This window comes from Felis catus, chromosome A1 (genome assembly GCF_018350175.1).
Source record: "Felis catus isolate Fca126 chromosome A1, F.catus_Fca126_mat1.0, whole genome shotgun sequence".
Taxonomy (NCBI): Eukaryota; Metazoa; Chordata; class Mammalia; order Carnivora; family Felidae; genus Felis; species Felis catus.
Window position 1 is genome coordinate 127069229 of NC_058368.1, and position 20931 is coordinate 127090159.

The following is a 20931-nucleotide window of genomic DNA, read 5'->3' on the forward strand; positions in this document are numbered from 1 at the left end:
TTGTGCAGTCACATAATAGTACATATTCTAGATTCTGAAATAGCACGGTCCAACAGCAATTTCTGCAATGACAGAACTATTAAATATTCTCTATCCATGTTATCTAATACAGGATCTACTAGCCACATGTGGCTACTTAGGACTTGAAATGTGACTAGTGCAATCGAGAAGCTGAAGTTTACGTTTTATTTAATTTTAATTAATTTAAAATATGAGAAGATCATAATAGCTGATGATTATCATGTTAACCACTGCAGTTCTTGAGCAATCTGTAGAAAACTTCAGTTGCAAGTCTTCTGAGGGAAGACAATCTTTAATATAACTGAATAATAATAAAAATCTACTCTCAGCTTGGAGGCAAAAGAACATTGATACATTAAAATAACAAAAAATCCTGATTGGCAAATGGCAAAGACCCTCAGCCAAAAAAATTTTCCCAGATGCCCATCAGGATTCTCCATCCCTTAAAGCAAACCATAAAAGACTCTTAAATACAGAGAACAAACTGAGGGTTGAGGGGGTGGGTTAAATGGGTGATGGGCATTAAGGAGGGCACTTGTTGGGATGAGCACTTGTGTTATATGTAAATGATGAATCACGGCAGCCTATTCCTGAAGCCAAGACTACACTGTATATTAACTAATTTGAGGGGAAAAAAAGATTCTCCATCCCTTAAAGAGAAATAAAGATTTTAGTTTAATTGTTTTACTTATTTATTATAGTCTCATCTAGAGGCTGCTGTCCTGCCAGCAAATACCAAAGGAATGGTCTAGCAAAAGCTGGTGATCAAAATTATCATATTCAGGGTCAAGATACCTGGACTGTAATTCATGGTGTGTGTGTGTGTGTGTGTGTATGCATGCATATGCAGATGTGCTCAACCACATGCAAAATATTTCTAGGCAGAAATTTGTGATTTCTAAAACTGAGCTAATGATATTTTTCCTAGTTTTCTTAATATGATTGTTTTGAGGATTAAGCATTAAATTTTATGGGAGAATTCTCTATCAATTATAAGGACTACCCAGATGCCAAGCAATTTTTTTAAATGCTTATTTATTTTAAGAGAGACAGAGGCAGAGAAAGGATCCCAAGCAGGCTCCGTGCTGTCAGCACAGAGCCCTATGCGGGGCTCGATCTCAGGAACTGTGAGATCATGACGTGAGCTGAAATTAAGAGTCAGATGCTTAACCCACGGAGCCACCCAGGTGTCTCAGATGCCAGGACATTTTTAAGAACATATTCCTATCTGTATACCTCTAAGCATGTATCAAATACTTGTCAAAAACTAAAGGTATGTGCTTCACTCCTCAGAGTCTACTGAAGCTTAGCCACAAAGGAGGAAACATGGTAGACCTTGTGAATATACCAAACTTAAACTGATGACTGCAAGGTCTGTTCATGAATCTTTGAGCATTTGCAAAGTGCTCCTGTGTTTGGAGAACTGGATTCTAGACAAGTTGTCTGTCTGGGAAACATCAACTCTCCTCCCTAGATAAATAGTATAAAACAGGCTACCTATAAACAAATGCAAAGCAAACAAGTGAAACCAAAAAATAGTGAAACATGTGTTAGAAATTTTACCTCATCTCTACAGTAGGTGGAATAAATGAATAGAAACTCAATGGACTGAACATAAAGAATACCTATAAAAAGACAACATGTGCAACTAACTATGATTTAATGTAAAATATTTCTTTTTATCAACTACCTTCTTTTTAGTTTCTGTAGGAATGTATTCATAATTGAAAATAATAATGATTAGATGAAAGTTTTATTCCAATGCACTTAAAAAAATTGCCATAGGGATCTTTAGAGAGCACATAAATCATAATGCTTGTTTTCTGACTTTTCTAGCAACCCCCTCCAATCCCCCCCCCCCAAAAAAAAGGCAATCAAACAGAGAAACAAAAAATAACAAGCCAAACAAACAAGCTGGCCCTGGTGCACAGAACAAATTCAGTTTGAAGTTTTCAAAGATGCAAAACCAGGGTTGGACATTGAGACAAGGAAACATGAGATCTGCATATAGCCTTGTTCTCCTTGGGAGTGAAACAATGCACTGAAAGGTCTTGGTTTGGGGACCATTCGTAACCATTTACTAGGAGACAATGTTGTCCACTGAACTGCTTAAATGATTCTCTGTGACAGTGCAGCCTCCCGCATTTTCAGAGAGGCAAGCAGCTATTCTCTCCTCCTGCTTTAAAAAAAAAAAAATTTAACGTTTATTTTTGAGACAGAGAGAGACAGAGCATGAACAGGGGAGGGTCAGAGAGAGAGGGAGACACAGAATCCGAAATAGGCTCCAGGCTCTGAGCTGTCAGCACAGAGCCCGACACGGGGCTTGAACTCAGGAACCGCGAGATTGTGACCTGAGCCGAAGTCGGACGCTCAACCGGCTGAGCCACCCAGGCGCCCCTCTCCTCCTGCTTTTAACTTGTCACTTCCAGTGAGAAGTTACAGAAACTGAAAGCTTACATATGTCTAGACATAAATTGTCCAGTCATTAATGACAACACACTTTTCTTTGTCCAGGGTTAAGAAAACCCCTGAAATCTCAAGACAGTTAATGGAAACCTGACACAAAACCAGAGAGAAATTGCACTAGGCAGGTGGAATCATTGTGCTATTTCTACAGCAAATCTCACCTGTGGTACACAGCAAGGTGCCAGAAATCCAATAGCAAAGTCCAGTGTCTGATGTTCTTTACCTGTTTTTTTTTTTTTTTTTTTTTTTTCTGAAGAAAAACCATGGGTCTCGTTAAAGGCTTCCTTTGTCCACTTTTGTAATACTATACCTTTAAATGCTTCATATTGCAGGGATTTAGTGGCAATGAGTTACTCATACTCCCTAGTACATCTTATCTCAAGAAACACATCCCATAAATGTTCTAGCACTATGATTACTTTATATGGCTCAGATAACAGTACAGAAGACATGGAGAATAATTCACTAAGGATCTAAGACTGGTAAGCAAAATAAATATTTAAAGTGACTGATATGTAAGTGAAAGAGGGATATATAGAATCTTAATATTGACTGGGAAAGTCTCCTTTTCTACCTAGAATTAAGAAAAAATAAGTGACAGGAATGCACGATCCAAACAAAATTTTTCTCTTGTTTCCGTGGGCCTATGGTATCTTCAAACAATACCCTGGCATGGAATAGCCACTGTCAATATTTGCTGAATGAGGAAAAACATTTCACTCTGAACTAAAAATGCAGGCAATTAACACAGTCCTTTATTTGGAAAATGGTAGAAGACACGGACGTGGCACTTCCATCAGGAACGGACGGTCTTCTTTCTCCCAGCCTGTCACCAACTGCCTTTCCTACCACCCATCACCAAAATTTAAAATTCAGAAAATTCCATTTTCGAATACACTGGAGCATGGTTTTTATTTTAGTCCTCCTTAATACACAGAGGAATAAACATGGGGGAAAGGAAACCAATGAGATCCCGCAGGCCCGGTGTCCACAACTGACAGAACTAGATAGAACCTCTTTTGTAATGGCCACCTGCCCCTGACCAATCAAGAGACAGGAGCCAATAATTTCCACCCAAGTCACTCACCTGGGGCCACTCAGCACTGACAGCGCTGGACAGGCTACTGTGCTCAGTTTTCTTATTGAACATGGTTTTAAAAATTTCCTAATTTTAGTTAATTTTACTCACAGATTGCTCCGAGGGATTGTGTTCTTTGTACACACTGAAAAATAAGCTGGCTCCTCCATGACTGAGGTTGATTCAAGTTTACTCTCCAGCAGGAGTCTGATGACTCACAGAATTGTGGGGTGATCACTTTTATTTTAAGCACCTTTCTTCTCATTTTTTTAAAAGTAGATGTTACCCTTTGTTAAATAATAAGTCTAAGGTAAGAGTATAGCTGTATCATCAAATGTTTACAAGTTTAAACAGCTCATTCTCATAGACCCTTTTCTTCTAGGTATTGGAGCTGAAGAACACTTGGGTGACTATCTTTATGTTTCTTCCCTGTGCCCCCTTCCCCCCTGCCACACAGTTAAAACTAGAGTCCAAACAACTGAGGAATGTACAGGATATGAAGAAAATTCAGAAAGGAAAATGGCACACTAAATATTAGGGCAAATTCCCCTGAAGATGTAATAGATTGCAGGAATCTAATCACAGAAATAATGAGTTTTTAATGTTTGGTCATTCTCTATTTCTGTTTTCCCCCTGCTTTAAGGACCTGTCAAAACTAATATTTATTTTCCCATTTCCCCTAAGACCTCAAGATATATCTATTATTTGGCACTGATAATCAAAGCCTATTTGAACAAATAACTTAATTAATTTGTTACCTAAACATGCTCACACCATCTTGCTGGAGTAATGCATTAAAATCAACTCTTTATTTTTACTCTATGGCATCAATAGACATGATCACTTCAAATATCAGAACATTAGAACTTCCTTTTTATAATTTTTTAAAAGTATGAGATTAGAAAGAAATAAAATGTGTACTTGGCTGGTATTTTTAATTCCTTAATTCAAAGACTCAAGAAGTATGTTTAACTACTTTACAAATATTGTTTTTACCATTCATGGAATTCTTATTTTTGGTGTAGTTTTTTTTTTTTTTCTTGTTGTTGTTTTGGTCTCTTGAGGCAGATGTAAAATGACCTCAGTGACTAGACAAAGAAGTGGAATTATAAAAAAAATAGAGAAGAAAAAACAATGTAGCAAAAAAAGGTATTCTATGACCTAAGAATAGTCTGCCAACAGGCTTCTTGGTATTTAATGGCTAGTGTTAGTGTCTGCATCAATATTCTACAATGATAATAGTAATAGTGGCCAAACCCACAGGGTTTGTCTGGCTCATTATCAAAATAACATTGCTTTTGACAATAATCAAAGGTTTTTGTCTACCTGGGGTCCTAACATAACTAGAAATGGAACAAATTCTCTACTCTAGAGCTCAAGAAGTTCATGGCTTCAAATCTGTAGAGTCGTTTTTTCTTTCTCTTAACCAAATCTCTCTTCACGCAGAGATTTGATTTAACTCCAATCCTAAGGACATGTACAATCACTCTAACACAGAGGTTCTCAGACTTTCTCAGTTCATGACACTCTTAGTTCTCAGTAATTGTTTATGGCAATCACTGGCCAAAAGAAATAATGAATAGCTAGAAATATTAAGTATTTAGGTCCAAACTATTGAATAAGGTTTTGTCACGGCAGTTTAGCACTTATTGAGGATCCCACAACTTCTCACTTTGGAATAAGATTGGATGATGCCTCTCTCATTTTCTGTTCCACATTAACTTTTGTGTAGTACTTGCTTTTGATCACAGCAATCATCAAAAGTTCAGTTTTGCAAAGATAAGGTATCACGGAAAGAAAAAATAATGACCTAAAGTTGAAACTGGGAACTAAGTTTAGCTATTGGTTCCCCAGGTGACTGACAGATGTTACAATGTTTCCCTTAAAATACCCCAGGCAGCCATGTGAGTTCTCTGTAGTGCCCCAGGGTACTGCATGCAGCCCACGTTTTGGCAATGAAAACATGGCCCTGGTCTCCTTACTCTCATACCATAGACAAAGGGTGAGGACACCTCAGTCAAGAAAACTCAGGAATTAGGGCAGGAATTATGTGGCCGTTATACCTTTCTGTGTTTAATTCCAGAGGACTCTCAAAGGGTAAATGAATGTTAGAAAGGAGATGGACTCAATGGTATAATAACGTATCTTTTTCTTTTTCTTGTTAGAGATACCCTAGTAAGAAGACCAAGGAAGAATAATGTAACCTGTAACAGGAGAAATGAATAGAAATGTAAACAATCATCCTTTCCTTTTTCAAACTCAGGTCTAGAGGCAACAGCATCCTTCTACTCAAGCAGGGGCCAAGAATGGCTAGGACTGAAAATTCACAATCGAGGCTCGAGAGTTGGTGAGGCAGTTGCTAACTACTAAAGGCTCAAGAGGTGCTGAGGGGGTAGCAATTTGAGACAAGGGGTGCGAGACCATGTCAATTCGCTGGGAGAATGTCCAGAAGTGCTGGATGTCCAGAGTGCTGCGGCACTCCAAAGACATGATCAATGTGACCCTATACTTTTATGGGATGATGGGGACTAAGGACCTAGACTGCCAAGTGTGCCCCCATTTTCCGTGGTATATTGAGTCTACTCACCTCCTTCTCCTTCCCTCTTCCGCACCTTTCCCCCATATTCTGTAGCTGTAAGTATGTAAGTATGGATAAAGAGCTACTTGGATTGCCTCTGGTTCTGTACGTTGATGTTTATATGGCAGAAGATTGGGGCAAGAGGTGAACTGAAAAACTTTTCAAGTGAAGTGGTTTGACAGGCAGGCACCGTGTATTCAATAAACTCATAGTTTTATTACTAAATTCTATTTGTCTTGACACTGATAATTCTCCCGTTAAATTTCCTGGGATATCCGTGTATTTGCAAATATAAACAACATTATATGACTGGAGGAAGTGCAACAAGAGAAATCACTGTAATTCAGAAGGATAAACAAGGTTAAATGCATTTTGGAGAACTTTAAGAGGGAAAAAGCTGCATACGTTTTATGTAATTATTCATTTATTCTGTAATTTTCTGCTTGTTTCTTCATGACAGCAATCTTCTGTTATGTAGTTTTTCCTATTTTTATAAAATACCTTTTATGATTAATGGTAGTTTAAATTTACTTTTCACGTATTTATTTCTCTACTGTACTTATGCTGGTGCTTTAAAATTTTACTCTTTCTTATTATTCTTGCTAATGGGGACACACTGACCAAACTATGTGGTAGCCTTCTGAGCAGAAGCTGCCAGAAACTTCACTTTTGCCTTATATACGCTTATTTTTTAGATGCTAAATTTAGCCTTGTCCTATAGAATTGTATGTATTTTCCAAGAGTCAGTCACATATTTTCTTTATTACTTCTTTTGACTTATTTGAGCTTTTACTTAATTTTATTCTTAAAATATAATTAAAAAACAAATTTTCATAATGCCAAATAATCCATTGGGTCAAAGGAATTTGGTTAACAGTGACTTCTGTTTCTCAGCAGATTCTGCTACAATAGTTCACGGCACTTTGTTTATAACGGCATTTTCAAAAAAATGTTCTAGAGATGATTAAAATTTTTGTTGTAGCTTTAAAAAAGTTTAAGCTCTGTGGACCTTGGATCCCTCATTTATAAACTGGTGTAATGATGTTCCTATCCATAGGGCTATTAAAAGCATCAAATGAGGTTGCAGACGTGAAAATACTTACAAAAGTAAAGGGTGACATACACAGGCAACATGTGCTATGATCACCATTATGACCATTATTAGTCTTAATTTCTCCCTATTGTCTCCACTGTTTCACTAGGATCTATTTATAGAAGATAAGATGATGATGTCCTGTCTATTAGGAAGTAATGATTTTTCTTCTCACTTTCTCAATAAATTAAACAATTATATTTCAACTTAAAGAGCATTTAAAGGTTTTCCCAAACATCTCATTCACATAGGTAATCACAGACCTTCAATGGTACTGTTTGAATTTGAAGTTTCTAAGGGGTTTTCTCAATGGATATGCTTAACTAGAACGATAAATATAAAATCATCAAAAGTGATTAAAATATGTGATGGTATCATTTCCTATAAAGTACAGTTGAATTATAGACACTGAATAATATTCTCAGTATTATCATGAACTAGGTAAGATAAGAAAATGGAGGCTCACATATGGCTACTTGTGGAGTCAAGTGAAGAGAAGGCATAATCCTTTATGTGTAGAAGATATAGGTACTGTCAGATTAATGACTAAAATGGTGATTATTTATTCTGTATTTTAAACTAAAAAAATTTTTAATGCTTATTTATTTTGAAAGAGAGAGAGAAACAGAGTGCGAGCAGGAAAGGGGTAGAGAGAAAGGGAGACACAGAATCTGAAACAGGCTCCAGGCTCTGAGCTGTCAGCGCAGAGCCCGACATAAGGGCTTGAACTCATGTGGACTGGAGATCATGACCCGAGCCCAAGTTGGAAGCTTAACCAATTGAGCCACCCAGCTGCCCCGGTGATTATTTATTCTATTCACCTTGCTTCTCTGAGAAACTTGATCTCCCTAGGGGAAAGTATGCTTTCCAGCAGTCTGCCACTTTATTGCTCCAATGTAAATATCCAGGGGGAATGAAAAAAAGCTGAACGTGTCAAGACATTACTTTTCAAAAATTTATAGAGTTGCATCAAGGCCTGATTAAATTTGTCAATCTTACATAAACCCAATCAGATTAAAAAAAAATGTTTTGCATAGGTACAGGGAAAAATTAGGTCATCCTTATAGTTTGCTTTAGAAAGAAAAACACAATGTAAATATAAAATATAGGCTTTTCATAAAATGCATGGAATATTTAATCGTTACCAGAATACACTAGAGGGTATAAGAGAAACAATCTGTGCACTTGTATTCAAAAATCAATTTACTAAAATTTTAGACAATAGATTACATCACTTTTCTCTACCACTTTGCCAAAGTTAATCCCTTTACTTGAGCTCCTCATTGTATTTTTGTCAGTGGCTACAGCTCCATATTTAATGCTTCCTCTTTCTCTCAGTTCACCTGTCCTGAATTTCAAGAAATTTTCCTTGAACCTAATTCTCCCTAAAGCAGCTTTACTCCTCCCTCCCCCTTTAATTTATGGACTTTGAAGGAGATGCCTACATTTGTCGATACCTCAGCTTTCAATTCACTCCTCAACCCACTAGGCTTCTAATTCTGTTATCCTCACTCGGCTGTCAACACAAACCTAGCAATTACCGAAAGTAACTGGTTCTTCTCATTTCTTCTCCTCATCCTCCGGAGAGTTGTTTCTGCTCTCTGTCCTTGTCCTTTCACTATAGTCTTGTTTCCCTTAGAGTTTTATCCTCACAACGTAAGAGCCAAATTCATCTTCTATTATTTGCCATTACATTGTCTACTCTCCATCCTGTGTTCCTTATGTCAACATCACCACTCATTTACTTGTTCAGGATGAAAACTTCAGCATTCTTTTTGACTCTCTATCCACTGGCTGTCCCCCAACACACACACATGCATGCACGCACGCGTGCTATTTTGTAATCCTCCTGCCTCTGAAACAACTTCGTCATCCCACCCCCACTTTCTTGACTGAGCCTGCAGCATACTTAACCTACTTTGTTTCTATGAATTTCAGCATGATCTACTTCCCTGTGGTCACTTCACCCTATATAATCGCTTAACAATAGAGTAATCAGAAGCAATAAAAAGAATATAAGTGTGTCGAATCTCACCTAAAAACTCTCAGGTCCCATAGACTGTATTCACATCTTCTTTCCCTCCTGCCACATTTCACTATTCACAACAACCAGATTGTTATTTTTTAATGGAGCCATGATTTTTCTATGTCTAACATTATGCAAATATTACCTCCATTAGCCTGGCTTTCCCTAACTGTCAAAAGGCCCTTCCCTTCTCTCTGCTCCCACAATTTTGTGAATGCCTCAAGGATGATGCTGACCATATTTTATTTTACTGGTCTAAAATGTCAACCCTCCCACTATCTGCAGATTGGCAGCTTTGAATACACTATATTTGCTCAATAAGTATTTTTATGATGGGTGAATGAATAAACAAATGTCTTGAATTTCAAATATGAGAAAATGGGACAAAAATATCATGGAAATAGGGTCATTGGGAAAAGGAAGTTGTTTTGGCATGTCTACATTTTACAATGAATTAATGACAGATATGTATTAATCATGAGGGTAACAGTTGAACAAGAAAGCATAAATTTCCAGAAGGCAATAGTGGTATAGACCTAGAGCTCACTTGTTAATAATGAACATGTACTAATGAAGGACTATCAGGTACAGCTGAATAACAAAGTACACATTTCCAGAAAACATGTAAGTGCTAGAGATCTTGAGCTCAACTGAGATTGCAGGGCCAGAGATACTGAGAAGTCATCCGATGAAAGCTGATAGTTGAACCCATATACAAAAGACTTTTCCAAAGCACAGACCACAGGTCAGGAGCTATACTTTGGGGAAGTATGTTGCAGTGTGATAAAAGATGTTGGTGAAGAAGACGTCTGTGAGCAGGAGGGAAGAGAGGACCCAAGAGTGATGAAGGCCAGGGGATGAGACACACCTTGTGTTTCCTCTAATAACTGGTGTCTTCCTTCCACTCTGTGGGTGACTGACAAATATTACTTAAATAAATGGATTTTCTGAGGTCAATATGAACGGAAGATAGATTTCAGAATACTGAGGCAATATAGCATGGTAAGGAAACATAGATCTGTGGGATAGGGGCAGAAGGATAGGGAGACCTAGAACTTACTGAAAAAGTTTCATTGCCAAAAGGGCAGAGAAAAACAAAAGGAAACTGAATATTTCTGGAAAGATGGTGCAGACCTATGCATAAAGGTAGGTGGTGAAGTACCTTTACCTATAGCTCACAAGGACACACATTAGGGCTTACATGCTATCTTTTCCAGTAATTATTAGATCTGAGACCTGTCATTCCATAAGGTTATTAGTTAACTGGGGTCAAGAACCCTGTCTTATAGTTTTCTTGTATATCCTTCAGTGCTTCAAACTACTACTACTACTACTAAATAGGAGTTTAATAATTCAGTATTTGAATCAAAATAATTGCAGTTTAGGGGTGACTGAGTAGCTCAGTCAGTTAAGCATCCAACTCTTGATCTCGGCTCAGGTCATGATCTCACAGTTTGTGAGTTTGAGTCTCACATTAGGCTCTGTACTGACAGCATGAAGCCTGCTTAGGATTCTCTCTCTCTCTTTCTCACCCCTCTCTCTCTGCCCCTTCCTTGCTCATATACATATGTCCTCTCTCTCTCTGAAAATAAATAAACTTAAAAAAATGATTGCAGTTTAGTTGGAAAGAATGCAGTAATATCATCTAACAACTATTAATAAAATGGCAACCGGAACGATACTTGTGAAAAATGGGTAAAGCACAATTTCACTTCTAGGACCTCACTTAGACCTATAAGGGTACCTTGATAATCTGTTACCATGCCAGGAATGTCACTGAACCCTCACAGACTCCATATCATCTAATTCCTGTACAAGAAATTGCAACCTGTATCGAGTTTTTGAGATAGTGTCATGAAAGATGGTGAGTGTTACTGGATAAATCTCCAGATGCAGAGGAGGAAATCGACTCTATGCAGAGGCAGAATTACAAATGACAGCACAAGTCCTATTTAGAAACCTCCAGAAATTAGAAAACTAATGAACACTACAGTAAACACAAAAATGGAATGTTCTGAGAAAATGAGCTAATGACGTATATGATCTGCAAATGTGCTTATCAGTTTTAACCATTTTCCAAGCTGTGCAGTGTCTTAAATGATATTCAGATCTGTCTGATGTTTTCAGCGCTTGCCTCTGGTGATTAATATTCCAAAAATGGTTTAATTTTAGGGGCTCCTGGGTGGCTCAGTCTGTTAAGCATCTGACTTCGGCTCAGATTATGATTTCACTGCTCTTGAGTTCGAGCCCTGCATTGGTCTCTATGCTGACAGCTCGCAGCCTGCAGTCTGGAGTCAGCTGCAGATTCTGTCTCCATCTCTCTCCCCTACTCTCTCTCTCTCTCTCTCTCTCTCTCTCTCTCTCAAATATAAATAAACACTAATTTTTTAAATGTTTTAATTTTAGCAAGGCCCTCCCAAGATCTCTCCAATGATATGGCAGACTAGTGCAAACATCCGTATGGTACATCAACTGGGATATGTTAAAAGTGCTATTCATTCTAATATCTCAAGATTCTCAAACTGAGTTTAAAGCACTTTGAAATATTATGAATGTTCATGTGGCTAGGTAGCTAAAAGTCAGTTTCTACATGAATATAAGCTAATGTTTTAAGTATAAATGTTTCCATTTAAATTCTATTTCTCACTTTTCTCAGACAATGTATTCTCTGGGAAAATAAATGTTTCTTTTCAAGAGTGACAGGGTACTCAAGTTAAATCTACAATTTATTTCCAGCTTGTATAATTTTACTCACTGTTCTTTCTAACATAGAGAATGATGCAGTTGAACAAATGTCATTGGTTTTATTAGATCATCAACTGACCAAATAAATGTACTTGATTTCCTATAGAAGTTCCCTCTGCCCTTTGTTCATCATTATACTTACATATCACTGGCAATGGAGGAGTTCCGGGACATAGACTTTGGAGACAGGTCATAATCGCTGTCGGATCGATACAGAAAGGACTCCCGACGTTGACTGTGGACGAAGTTTGCTTGGAGAATTAGCCCAGATCCCGGGCTGGTCATGGGATCCAAGGGACTCCGTCCCGCAGATGTGCCATTGTCCACATCAAAACTGTGAAAGAAGGAGAGGAATAACACTGCCATGAACACTTGCATGTTGATATGGTGGTAAAGGGAGATTCTGGTTTAGGAAGTGACAGTGGGAACATTCACAGCTGATTCCGACTGTTAAAAATGATAACATTAAAAAAACACAAAGGTTAAAAAAAATAATACACTGACTTCATATTATTGTCTTCCTTAAGTTTTGGGTACTTTTGTTAACTGACCAGATACAAGACACAGGTCTCTGTAAACTAAAGTTAAAAAGCCATTCTACTAAGAATAGTTCTACTAAGTTTCTTTTAGGAAAAGAAGAAATACACAGTAATTCTCTAACTACTTGGGTTCAATTCAACAAGTTCCCATTATATTGCCTAATACCACTGCTTCCCCAAGCCTGGGCTTTCTCTCCCTCCTGCCTATGCCCATCCAGTCACAAATTTCTGCTGTATCCACTTCCCTCCATCCCCAATGCCAACATATTAAGTTCAGGATTTCACCAACTCTCACCTACATTATTGTAACAGACTTTAAGTTAGTCTCTTGAATCCATTTTCCACTCTGTACCATGAGTGAGTCTTCTTAAAGTATAAATCTGACCATGATTTTTGTCAGTTCAAAACCTTTTAATAGCTCACTCTTGTCCTCAGGGTAAAGTCCAAATTTCTTGGCTAGAATGACAGAGTTTTAACTATCCACTTTCAGTCAACCATTTGATTGAATCAATGCAATCAACCATTTTCTCAATCTCAACATGCAACCCTCTTCCATCAGGCACTTTATGTTCCACTCACTTAACCATCACATCCTTGTCTCAGGCCATCACTAGCTAATCTCCTGCTTCCCTGACTACTCTACTCAACCTTCCAGTCCCCTGCCTCCTTGTTACTATTCATCGAGGACTTAACATTTACCTTAAAGGCTGCCCTGATGCCCCACACCCTTATGACATGCCTTCCTCTGTACTCCCAAGGCATCTTTCCACTCCCTATTGGTAGCATTTACAATGAACTGAAAATGCTTCCCAATTGGTCTCCATTCCTAGACTGTGAGCTCCCTGAGAATGGAAACTCTGAGTGTTCCTAGCACTTCACATGGCACTTCAGAAACCTTTTCTAAGTGGTTTGAATGGATGATTGAATAAATGGAAGGCACTGTGCTTGGCAATACAGATTTCAGATTTGGGAAAAGACAGAGCCACAAATTTACAGTTCTCGACTCACAGACCTTACAATATACATAAAATTTCCACAAAGAGCTCTTCTAGTCAAATATCAAGCAGTATTAAAGTCAAGTCTTAGGTGTTCTTATGAGAAGAGGGTAATAGTTCAGATAACCCAGTAAATATGTAGTGTAAAAAATTGTTGAATGAATAAACAAATGAATCAAGTTTAGCTACTATCAATCTTTTTCCCATTACAAATTTCACCCCAACTATTAACTACCTAATTTAAAAACATTTAAAAAAAACATTCTTTTACTTTCTCCACTGGAGTTATTAATAAATAGTGTTATCCCCCCAAAATTAGAGGCCAAAGTGGAAGATCAGCAAGGGTCTTGATGTTTCATGAATCATCTATGTATCGATGACTAAATAAGAATCATTTGACTCAAAATCAATCTAACTAGTAAACAAAGAAAAGAAAAAACTCATAATCTAGCATGGACATTCATAAACAAGTTTTCCAATCTGAATTTTTTAAGAATTGCATCACTGTATGGGGCACTCAGTCATTTGAGTGTTTGGCTTCTGCTCAGGTAATGATCTCGCAGTTCATTAGTTTGAGCCCTGCATAGGGTTCTCTGCTATCAGCACAGAGCCTTCTCAGATCCTCTGTTCCCCGCTGTCTCTGCACCTCCCCACTTGCACTCTCTCTCCTCTCAAAAATAAATAAACATTAAAAAAAAGAATGGCATCACTCTATAGATGTATTTATTTGGTCACAAAAGACAATGAGAGGTTGAGTTGAAAAGACTCATTTAATAGACAAAGATAGCAGCTTCTAGAAAAGTTAATGGCCAAAGTTACGGAGCTAACTAGATTTAATCATCCACCGTTCCTGAAGCTCTTCCAGCTCTAATGAATAATTATGTAAACCATAAATGTATGTTGGCAACTGTGACATGCAAACAGGGGACATCTGTTTCACCTGAACAATGCCTTCATGCATGTGAGACTTTGGGCAATCCTGAGGAAGGCCAGAAGGAGAAGGGATCTACAGTTATGAGAGACTTATTCAGGATCTCTGGCAAGCTCTTCTTGGCTATGCTTAAATAAATAAGTGCTTATTAAGCACCTATTATAAGCACACTGAGATACAAAAATAAAGGTGATGAGATCAATTCAAGTTGGGTTGAATCCAGACTTCTGAGAAGTTTTCATACAATAGTAGTATTTAAAGAGGGCTTTTGAAGGCATTCAGTATTCAGCTGAGAGACACTAAAGTCCTTTGAAAAGGGGAGATTTCTGCTCTGGGGACACTGTTATGGCAGCTCTTCAGCATGAGAAGGACCTAATGTGAACACATAAGAAAACATGTTGATTTCTTTTCAGTATCAAGATGATCATACTGTTTTAAAAAGTAAAATATATTTCCCTGCCATGCATAAACAGAAATATAAGAGATATAGGAATGTGATTTTTGGTTTGGTTTTTCTCAGTTCAACTGAGTAATACCAATATAATCCCCCACATCCGTAAACTTCTGAATTTATTATTATAATTTTTCCAATTAAGTTAAGCAACTTAAATAAATTTTTCACTCTAAGTTTAGGGAAAACAGTGCTAAGTATATTGAAATATTTGATAGTCTTTATAATAATGTTATTTATTAAAACCAAGAATTTATTCATAGTTCATAAAATGCTTGATAATGGGATATTTTAGTTTTGTTATTTTTCTTTGTAAGTTGTAATATAACAATTTGTCCACTAGATGGAGATCATTGCCTGAAAGAACATTGACTGTAAATAAAGGCCCAAACTATTTTTAAACTCAGGAAAACAATCCCTTAACTATTACCTAAAAATTAAACCTCACAATCTATAGGAAGTGATTACTAAAAATCGATAAAATTATATTAACTAGTAAATATTAGTATAGCTTTACAGATTAGGAATGATCTAAGAAACGATCACTGATGTTTTATTATTTACTCTTAAAACCAAAACAAACAAACAAACAAACAAACAAACTGAGAAGCTCTTTTGTTTAAAAATTAGAATTAAGGAGCTTCCTTAAGAGAAGTGATGCTTGGGACAAATCAAGGCAATACTGCTTCACCCAATGAGTAGTAAATTAACTGAGAGTTAATTTAGTCTGAAAATATAGATGGGCTCAAACAAGCTACTTATTTTTGAAGCATAACTTTATAAACAGTGCCTAATCATGGTATTATTAATAAAACAAGAAGGTGATAAGGGTTAAGCCTATCCTTAGACACTGGAACCAAAGAGATCAGCTGTGAACTTCCTAAGCACATTCTTTGGCAAACACTTTCATATAATGAATCCTCTTTTGACTCACTGCCAAAAAAATGGAGTCCAAGCAAAAAGATTAGCAGAAGCTTGGGAAAGTAAGTGAAGAATTGGGGAGGGTAATAATGAGGATGGTGATACTAGTAATCCTAATGATGATAACAACAATAAAATTTTGGAACACTTTCCATGAGACAGCCATTGTGCTCTGTACCCTATATACATTATCTCATCGAATCCCCACAATAACCCTTTGAAGTAGGCTCTCTATTTTCCACTTGACCAATGAGTAATCTGAGTTACTGAGATTAAGTAATGTGTTCAACGCCATACAGTTTGTACAGGGTTTTATTTTATTTTTTTAAGATTTACTTATTTTGAGAGACAGAGAATAAGCAGGGGAGGAACAGAGAGAGGGGGACAGAGGATCTGAAGAGGGCTCTGTACTGACAGCACAGAGCCTGATGTGGGGCTCAAACCCACAAACTGTGAGATCATGACCTGAGTCGAGGTCAGACGCTTTAACCGACTGAGCCACCCAGGCGCCCCTGGAAGTGGGTTTTAAACTTAAGCTGTCTGATTCCAGAGCCCAGGAGAACGGTCCCTGTGTGCATGTCTCTCCTGCAAAGCCTCCTATTATCCATTACAAAAGTATAAGAATTTCTCTGGGCTTTCTCACATGGATGGAACTTCAAACGCTAACTCTGAAATTATCATTTATACACAAGTATCTTTAACTTACAGATCTGGCATGTCAAGGCTAATTCCGAGACTCTGCCTTTATAAGTCTCCAAATTTTGGAATTTGCCACATTTCCTATTTTTCCAATTTTGAATACAACAGTAAGGCATTAAAGAGTCTATGCTGTAGCCCATTTGGTGATCTCTTTATAAGTTTGAGAGTTCATTTGGAATAAGGAGAGTCAGTGGGTCTGCAGAGGGTCTCAGCAAATGGAACTAAGTGAGGTACACTGTTATTCCACATGTTAGCTGTCCTTCATGCAGTTCAAGGATGCATACATCTCCTAAGGGAGTTGGCTTTTACCCAGAAGGCATCTGTGGAGAAGCACCGATGTGGTTGTGGAGGGCCCCCTGTTGGGGGTGGTAATGATCAGAGCCTGTTGCAATCAGAACTGTTAAAGGCCACGTGTACTAGCACTACTCAGGACCATTCACTTCACAGGCCCGTGCCTATCTAAGGAATACACTCCACACAAAAACCAAACAGATGACAAACTGAGCACCCGGCCAAACTCCTCGCCATCTCTCCACATTGCACAATGTCAGTGGAATTACTGGCTACTTGTCCTGACCCACCTTCCCTGCAGCTTCCTCCGCTTTTCCTATGATTTGTGTCTACTGACCCTGTAATTATTTGTCTGCTTGGAGTCATTTCCCGTTCTTTGGCCTCATGCTAGACCCCGCTTCTGGTTTAAACATTTTGCATCTCTTCTTGACCATTATGTGGGCTCTCCCGCGAGCCACGGTCCTGCTATTGTCCTGGGTAAAGAGCTCATCTCAGGTAGGGACCTTTCATCCCCAGTGTGGAGCCCAAAGAAGGTGTGACACATGAGGACTCCAGGGGAGCAGCTGCTGGATGCCCCTATCAACAGATGTCCCATTATCAAAGCATCTGTGAAGAGCTCCCAAGGGAAGACTCTGGAGAGAACATAGCAGCTGCTGAAAGCTGTAGGCTGGTGGGAACCCTGGACGCCTCCACTGATGCCAGGAACATCTGAGCGCTGCCTGTGTCACTGTGTATTAAGAACACTGGCCTCTTGACAGTAAAGATCTTATCGCTCCCTGTCCTGGAGTAGGGAAGACACCAAAAATGTTCCTGTTGAAACGTTACACTTGGGAGATAGAAAAAGTGGGTTAAATTTCAAATCTTGGACCTCCCGCTTTCTAGTCGTATGTTCTCGGGTAAGTTACTGTACCTCTTTAAGCCTCCATTTCTGATAAGGATAATTGCAGTGCCTAGCTCCAGGGCCACTAAAGGGATTAGAAGAGAAAATGTTTGGAAAGCACTTAGCACCCTGCCAGGCAGCTAGTACATTCCCAGTATTTAGCGGCTATTGTCATCTTTATTGTTATTGCCCTTTAGCTTTGAGGGGGCCTCTCCATCTAGGTCATTCTCTGTACCTGCATACACTGCTTTGGGAAGAACCTAAAGGGAAAGAAGAGAGAAAGTGGAGTGTTGGCCATCCAAGCCAATTGAATCAACCCTGGTGAGCAGTGAGGTGAGAGACGCTGGAGCCAGATTGCTCTTACAATTTTAGCGGCTTTTATGTCTCCACCCAACTCCATAATTCCAGTGTGATAACCTCTGGGGAGAGGGTGGAGACAGCTGATTTTTCTTGAGATATTCCTCACTGAGGAGAAAGAACCATTTCCTGCTAGGAACTGTGGAAGGCACGGAGGTCCCAACAACCTGGGTGGGGATCTAGCTGAATATGATGAGAATATAATGAGCAGAAACAGTTCCTCAGACCTGAGGTCTCCAGCCACTGGGTGTACCTCGGGGACCTCAAATCACAAGTGCATGGCTGTTTTTTTCTTATACCCGACCCTCCCGTGTACACAGTAGTCCATGCTGTTGGTTATACAATGGAAGCCATTTTGGTGCTTTGCCATTCAGAGGGGAGGTGCTTGGTTCACCTACAGGCTTAATATATGTGTAATCAGAGTTGGATAATTCGTTTAAAATATTTTTTCTCTTTATAATAAATATTTTACCCACTGTTATTCAATACCACGAGGCTATGAAACCTGTTTCTAATTAATGCCAGTGGTATTTCCCATTCAAGATTTCTCTGCAAGTCAAACAGCTTCTCTGGAGGAAAGACAACAGTGCTTCTGAAAAGTCCCCATTTTAATATTTCTTTAGTTCAGATTACCTATAGAAACGAGACTATGGAATAAAGCATTTTACAAGGATATGCACGAATGGCATTCTCTTCCAATCAATCAAAAACTGCATATCAAATTTAAAGAGGACACCCTGAGAGGACAGGGTATTTAGCCAGTCTGGCAGATTATACAAATGATGGTGGGCATTTTTGGCATGCATCATACTTATGTTTGCATGGAGGATCAGCATTTAAGAACAGGAACATTTTACCCTTTGTTTTCACAGATAATTCTTTATAAACAAAAGCCCGGCACGAAGGCAAAAGGTGTATGCTTGTTTATGAGGGAAAATATCAATTCATCTCCAGAAACACACGTCACTTGTGTGTGACTTGTCAACAGCACTCTCAAGTGACACAGGACAACAAGAAGATTCTGGGTGAAAATGACAGTGCACGTCCAATGTGTGGACTGGAAGCCAGAAGGGGCAAGCTGGATGGGAGGGAGCAGGTTTGTGCCAAATGAGATGCCCAAAGGCACGTTTTTCAGGAAAACGTGTGTTAGCTCTAAAAGTTTAAAAGTGCAAACCAAGAATCGTTTTACTTGAGGTTTCTAATTTTTCAACGGTCATGGTAAAGGAGTCTCTTCTTAAATGACATTCTGCTTGGCAAACCATCCCGAGTGGGTCCCAACATGAGCACGCCGTCGTGAGTCAGCGGCCAACCATGCAGCCGTTGACTGAGGCCCGTGTTTGCAGCATAACAAACAGTCCAAGTCATAAACGTGTATTTAACCCGAATATATGCTGAAAACGGGATGTGTCTGTTTTCACAGTTGTTGATGGCCCTTAATTTATGTAAACCAGTCATTCAGGCCTCTCTGTGAGAATAAAACAAGCAAGCAAGCTAGCCTTTCCCGTGTAACCTGTTCTCATTTGTGGGTCTCAAACTAAGAGGAACGGAAGGGATGGAGAGAGCAGCAAAGACCTGGGCATCAGAGGCAATCCCACAACCACTCGGTTTTACCTTCCTTGTGCTGCATTTAAAGGCCTACTACTGGGGCGCCTGGGTGGCGCAGTCGGTTAAGCGTCCGACTCCAGCCAGGTCACGATCTCGCAGTCCGTGAGTTCGAGCCCCGCGTCGGGCTCTGGGCTGATGCCTCGGAGCCTGGAGCCTGTTTCCGATTCTGTGTCTCCCTCTCTCTCTGACCCTCCCTCATTCATGCTCTGTCTCTCTCTGTCCCAAAAATAAAATTAAAAACGTTGAAAAAAAAATTAAAAAAAAAAGGCCTACTACTGCCAACCTGCTGTTTTCTGAGACAACTTCTAAGCTGTTACAGTCCCAAAATGCAGTTTTCCTCAAAAACACGACTCAAGAAAGCTAAACCCCAAGAGGGACAGTGTCCTGTTAGCAAGGGGCAGGTGAGGGTGTTTCTGTATTTATTTATTTTTCTGTGATACAGAGGGTGTTTCTGTATTTATTTATTTTCTGTGATACGGAGGGTGTTTCTGTATTTATTTATTTTTCTGTGATAAGCCCATAGTGGAAAACTGATATTTAATGGTGTGCCCCCTACGTCTCCCACACACGCGTTTCTTCTTTCTCTTGCAGACAGAGAAGTACTGCAAACATATAATCAGATCTCTGCTACCATGGCTCACCATCCTCCAATGGCTTCCTGTTTTATTAATGGTGACTATCTTCACAGGGGCTTATGGCCTTCCAACAGTGATCTAGGCCCCAGAGGCCTATCTAATCTTCTCCTGTACCTCTTTCCCTCTTACTCACTCTGCCTGATTCTCTGAGCCCCTGGCAGTTCTCTGAACACATGGGGGCACTCCCTCCTTGAGGCCTTTGCTCCTGGAGTTCCCTCTACCTCCAGTATTCTTTACGGAGACATCAGCTCAATGGCACCTTCATGAAGAGATATTCCCAGGCTACTCTATTTAAAATTGTCACCCTCACCTCCTAGCCTTTTCTAGCCTCCTAGTGGGAGGAACCATTGTACACATTGGTGGGAATGTAAATAGGTGTGGCCACTATGGAAAACAGTTTGGAGGCTCCTGAAGAAATTAAAAATTGAACTACCATATGTGATCCAGCATTCCCACTTCTGGGTATATTCCCAAAGGAAATGAAATTGCTATCTGGAAGAGATATGTGCATCCCCGTGTTCATTGCAGCATTATTTACAATAGCTGAGTCATGTAAACAACTGAAGTGTCTTCTCAACCGATGACTGCGTAAAAACAATGGAACATTATTCAGCTATATA

The 20931-nt window shown here is 39.0% G+C and overlaps 1 protein-coding gene across 13 annotated transcripts in view; it reads right to left on the reverse strand.

Annotated features, from left to right (window-relative positions):
• PDE4D (phosphodiesterase 4D) overlaps window positions 1-20931 on the reverse strand; it is a 1455129-nt gene that overhangs the window by 206974 nt on the left and 1227224 nt on the right. For all 13 annotated transcript variants that reach the window (XM_045040042.1, XM_045040038.1, XM_045040044.1 and 10 more), the window contains one exon: window positions 12150-12341. In XM_045040042.1, the coding sequence (XP_044895977.1) occupies window positions 12150-12341 (192 nt within the window). The remainder of the gene's footprint in view (window positions 1-12149; window positions 12342-20931) is intronic.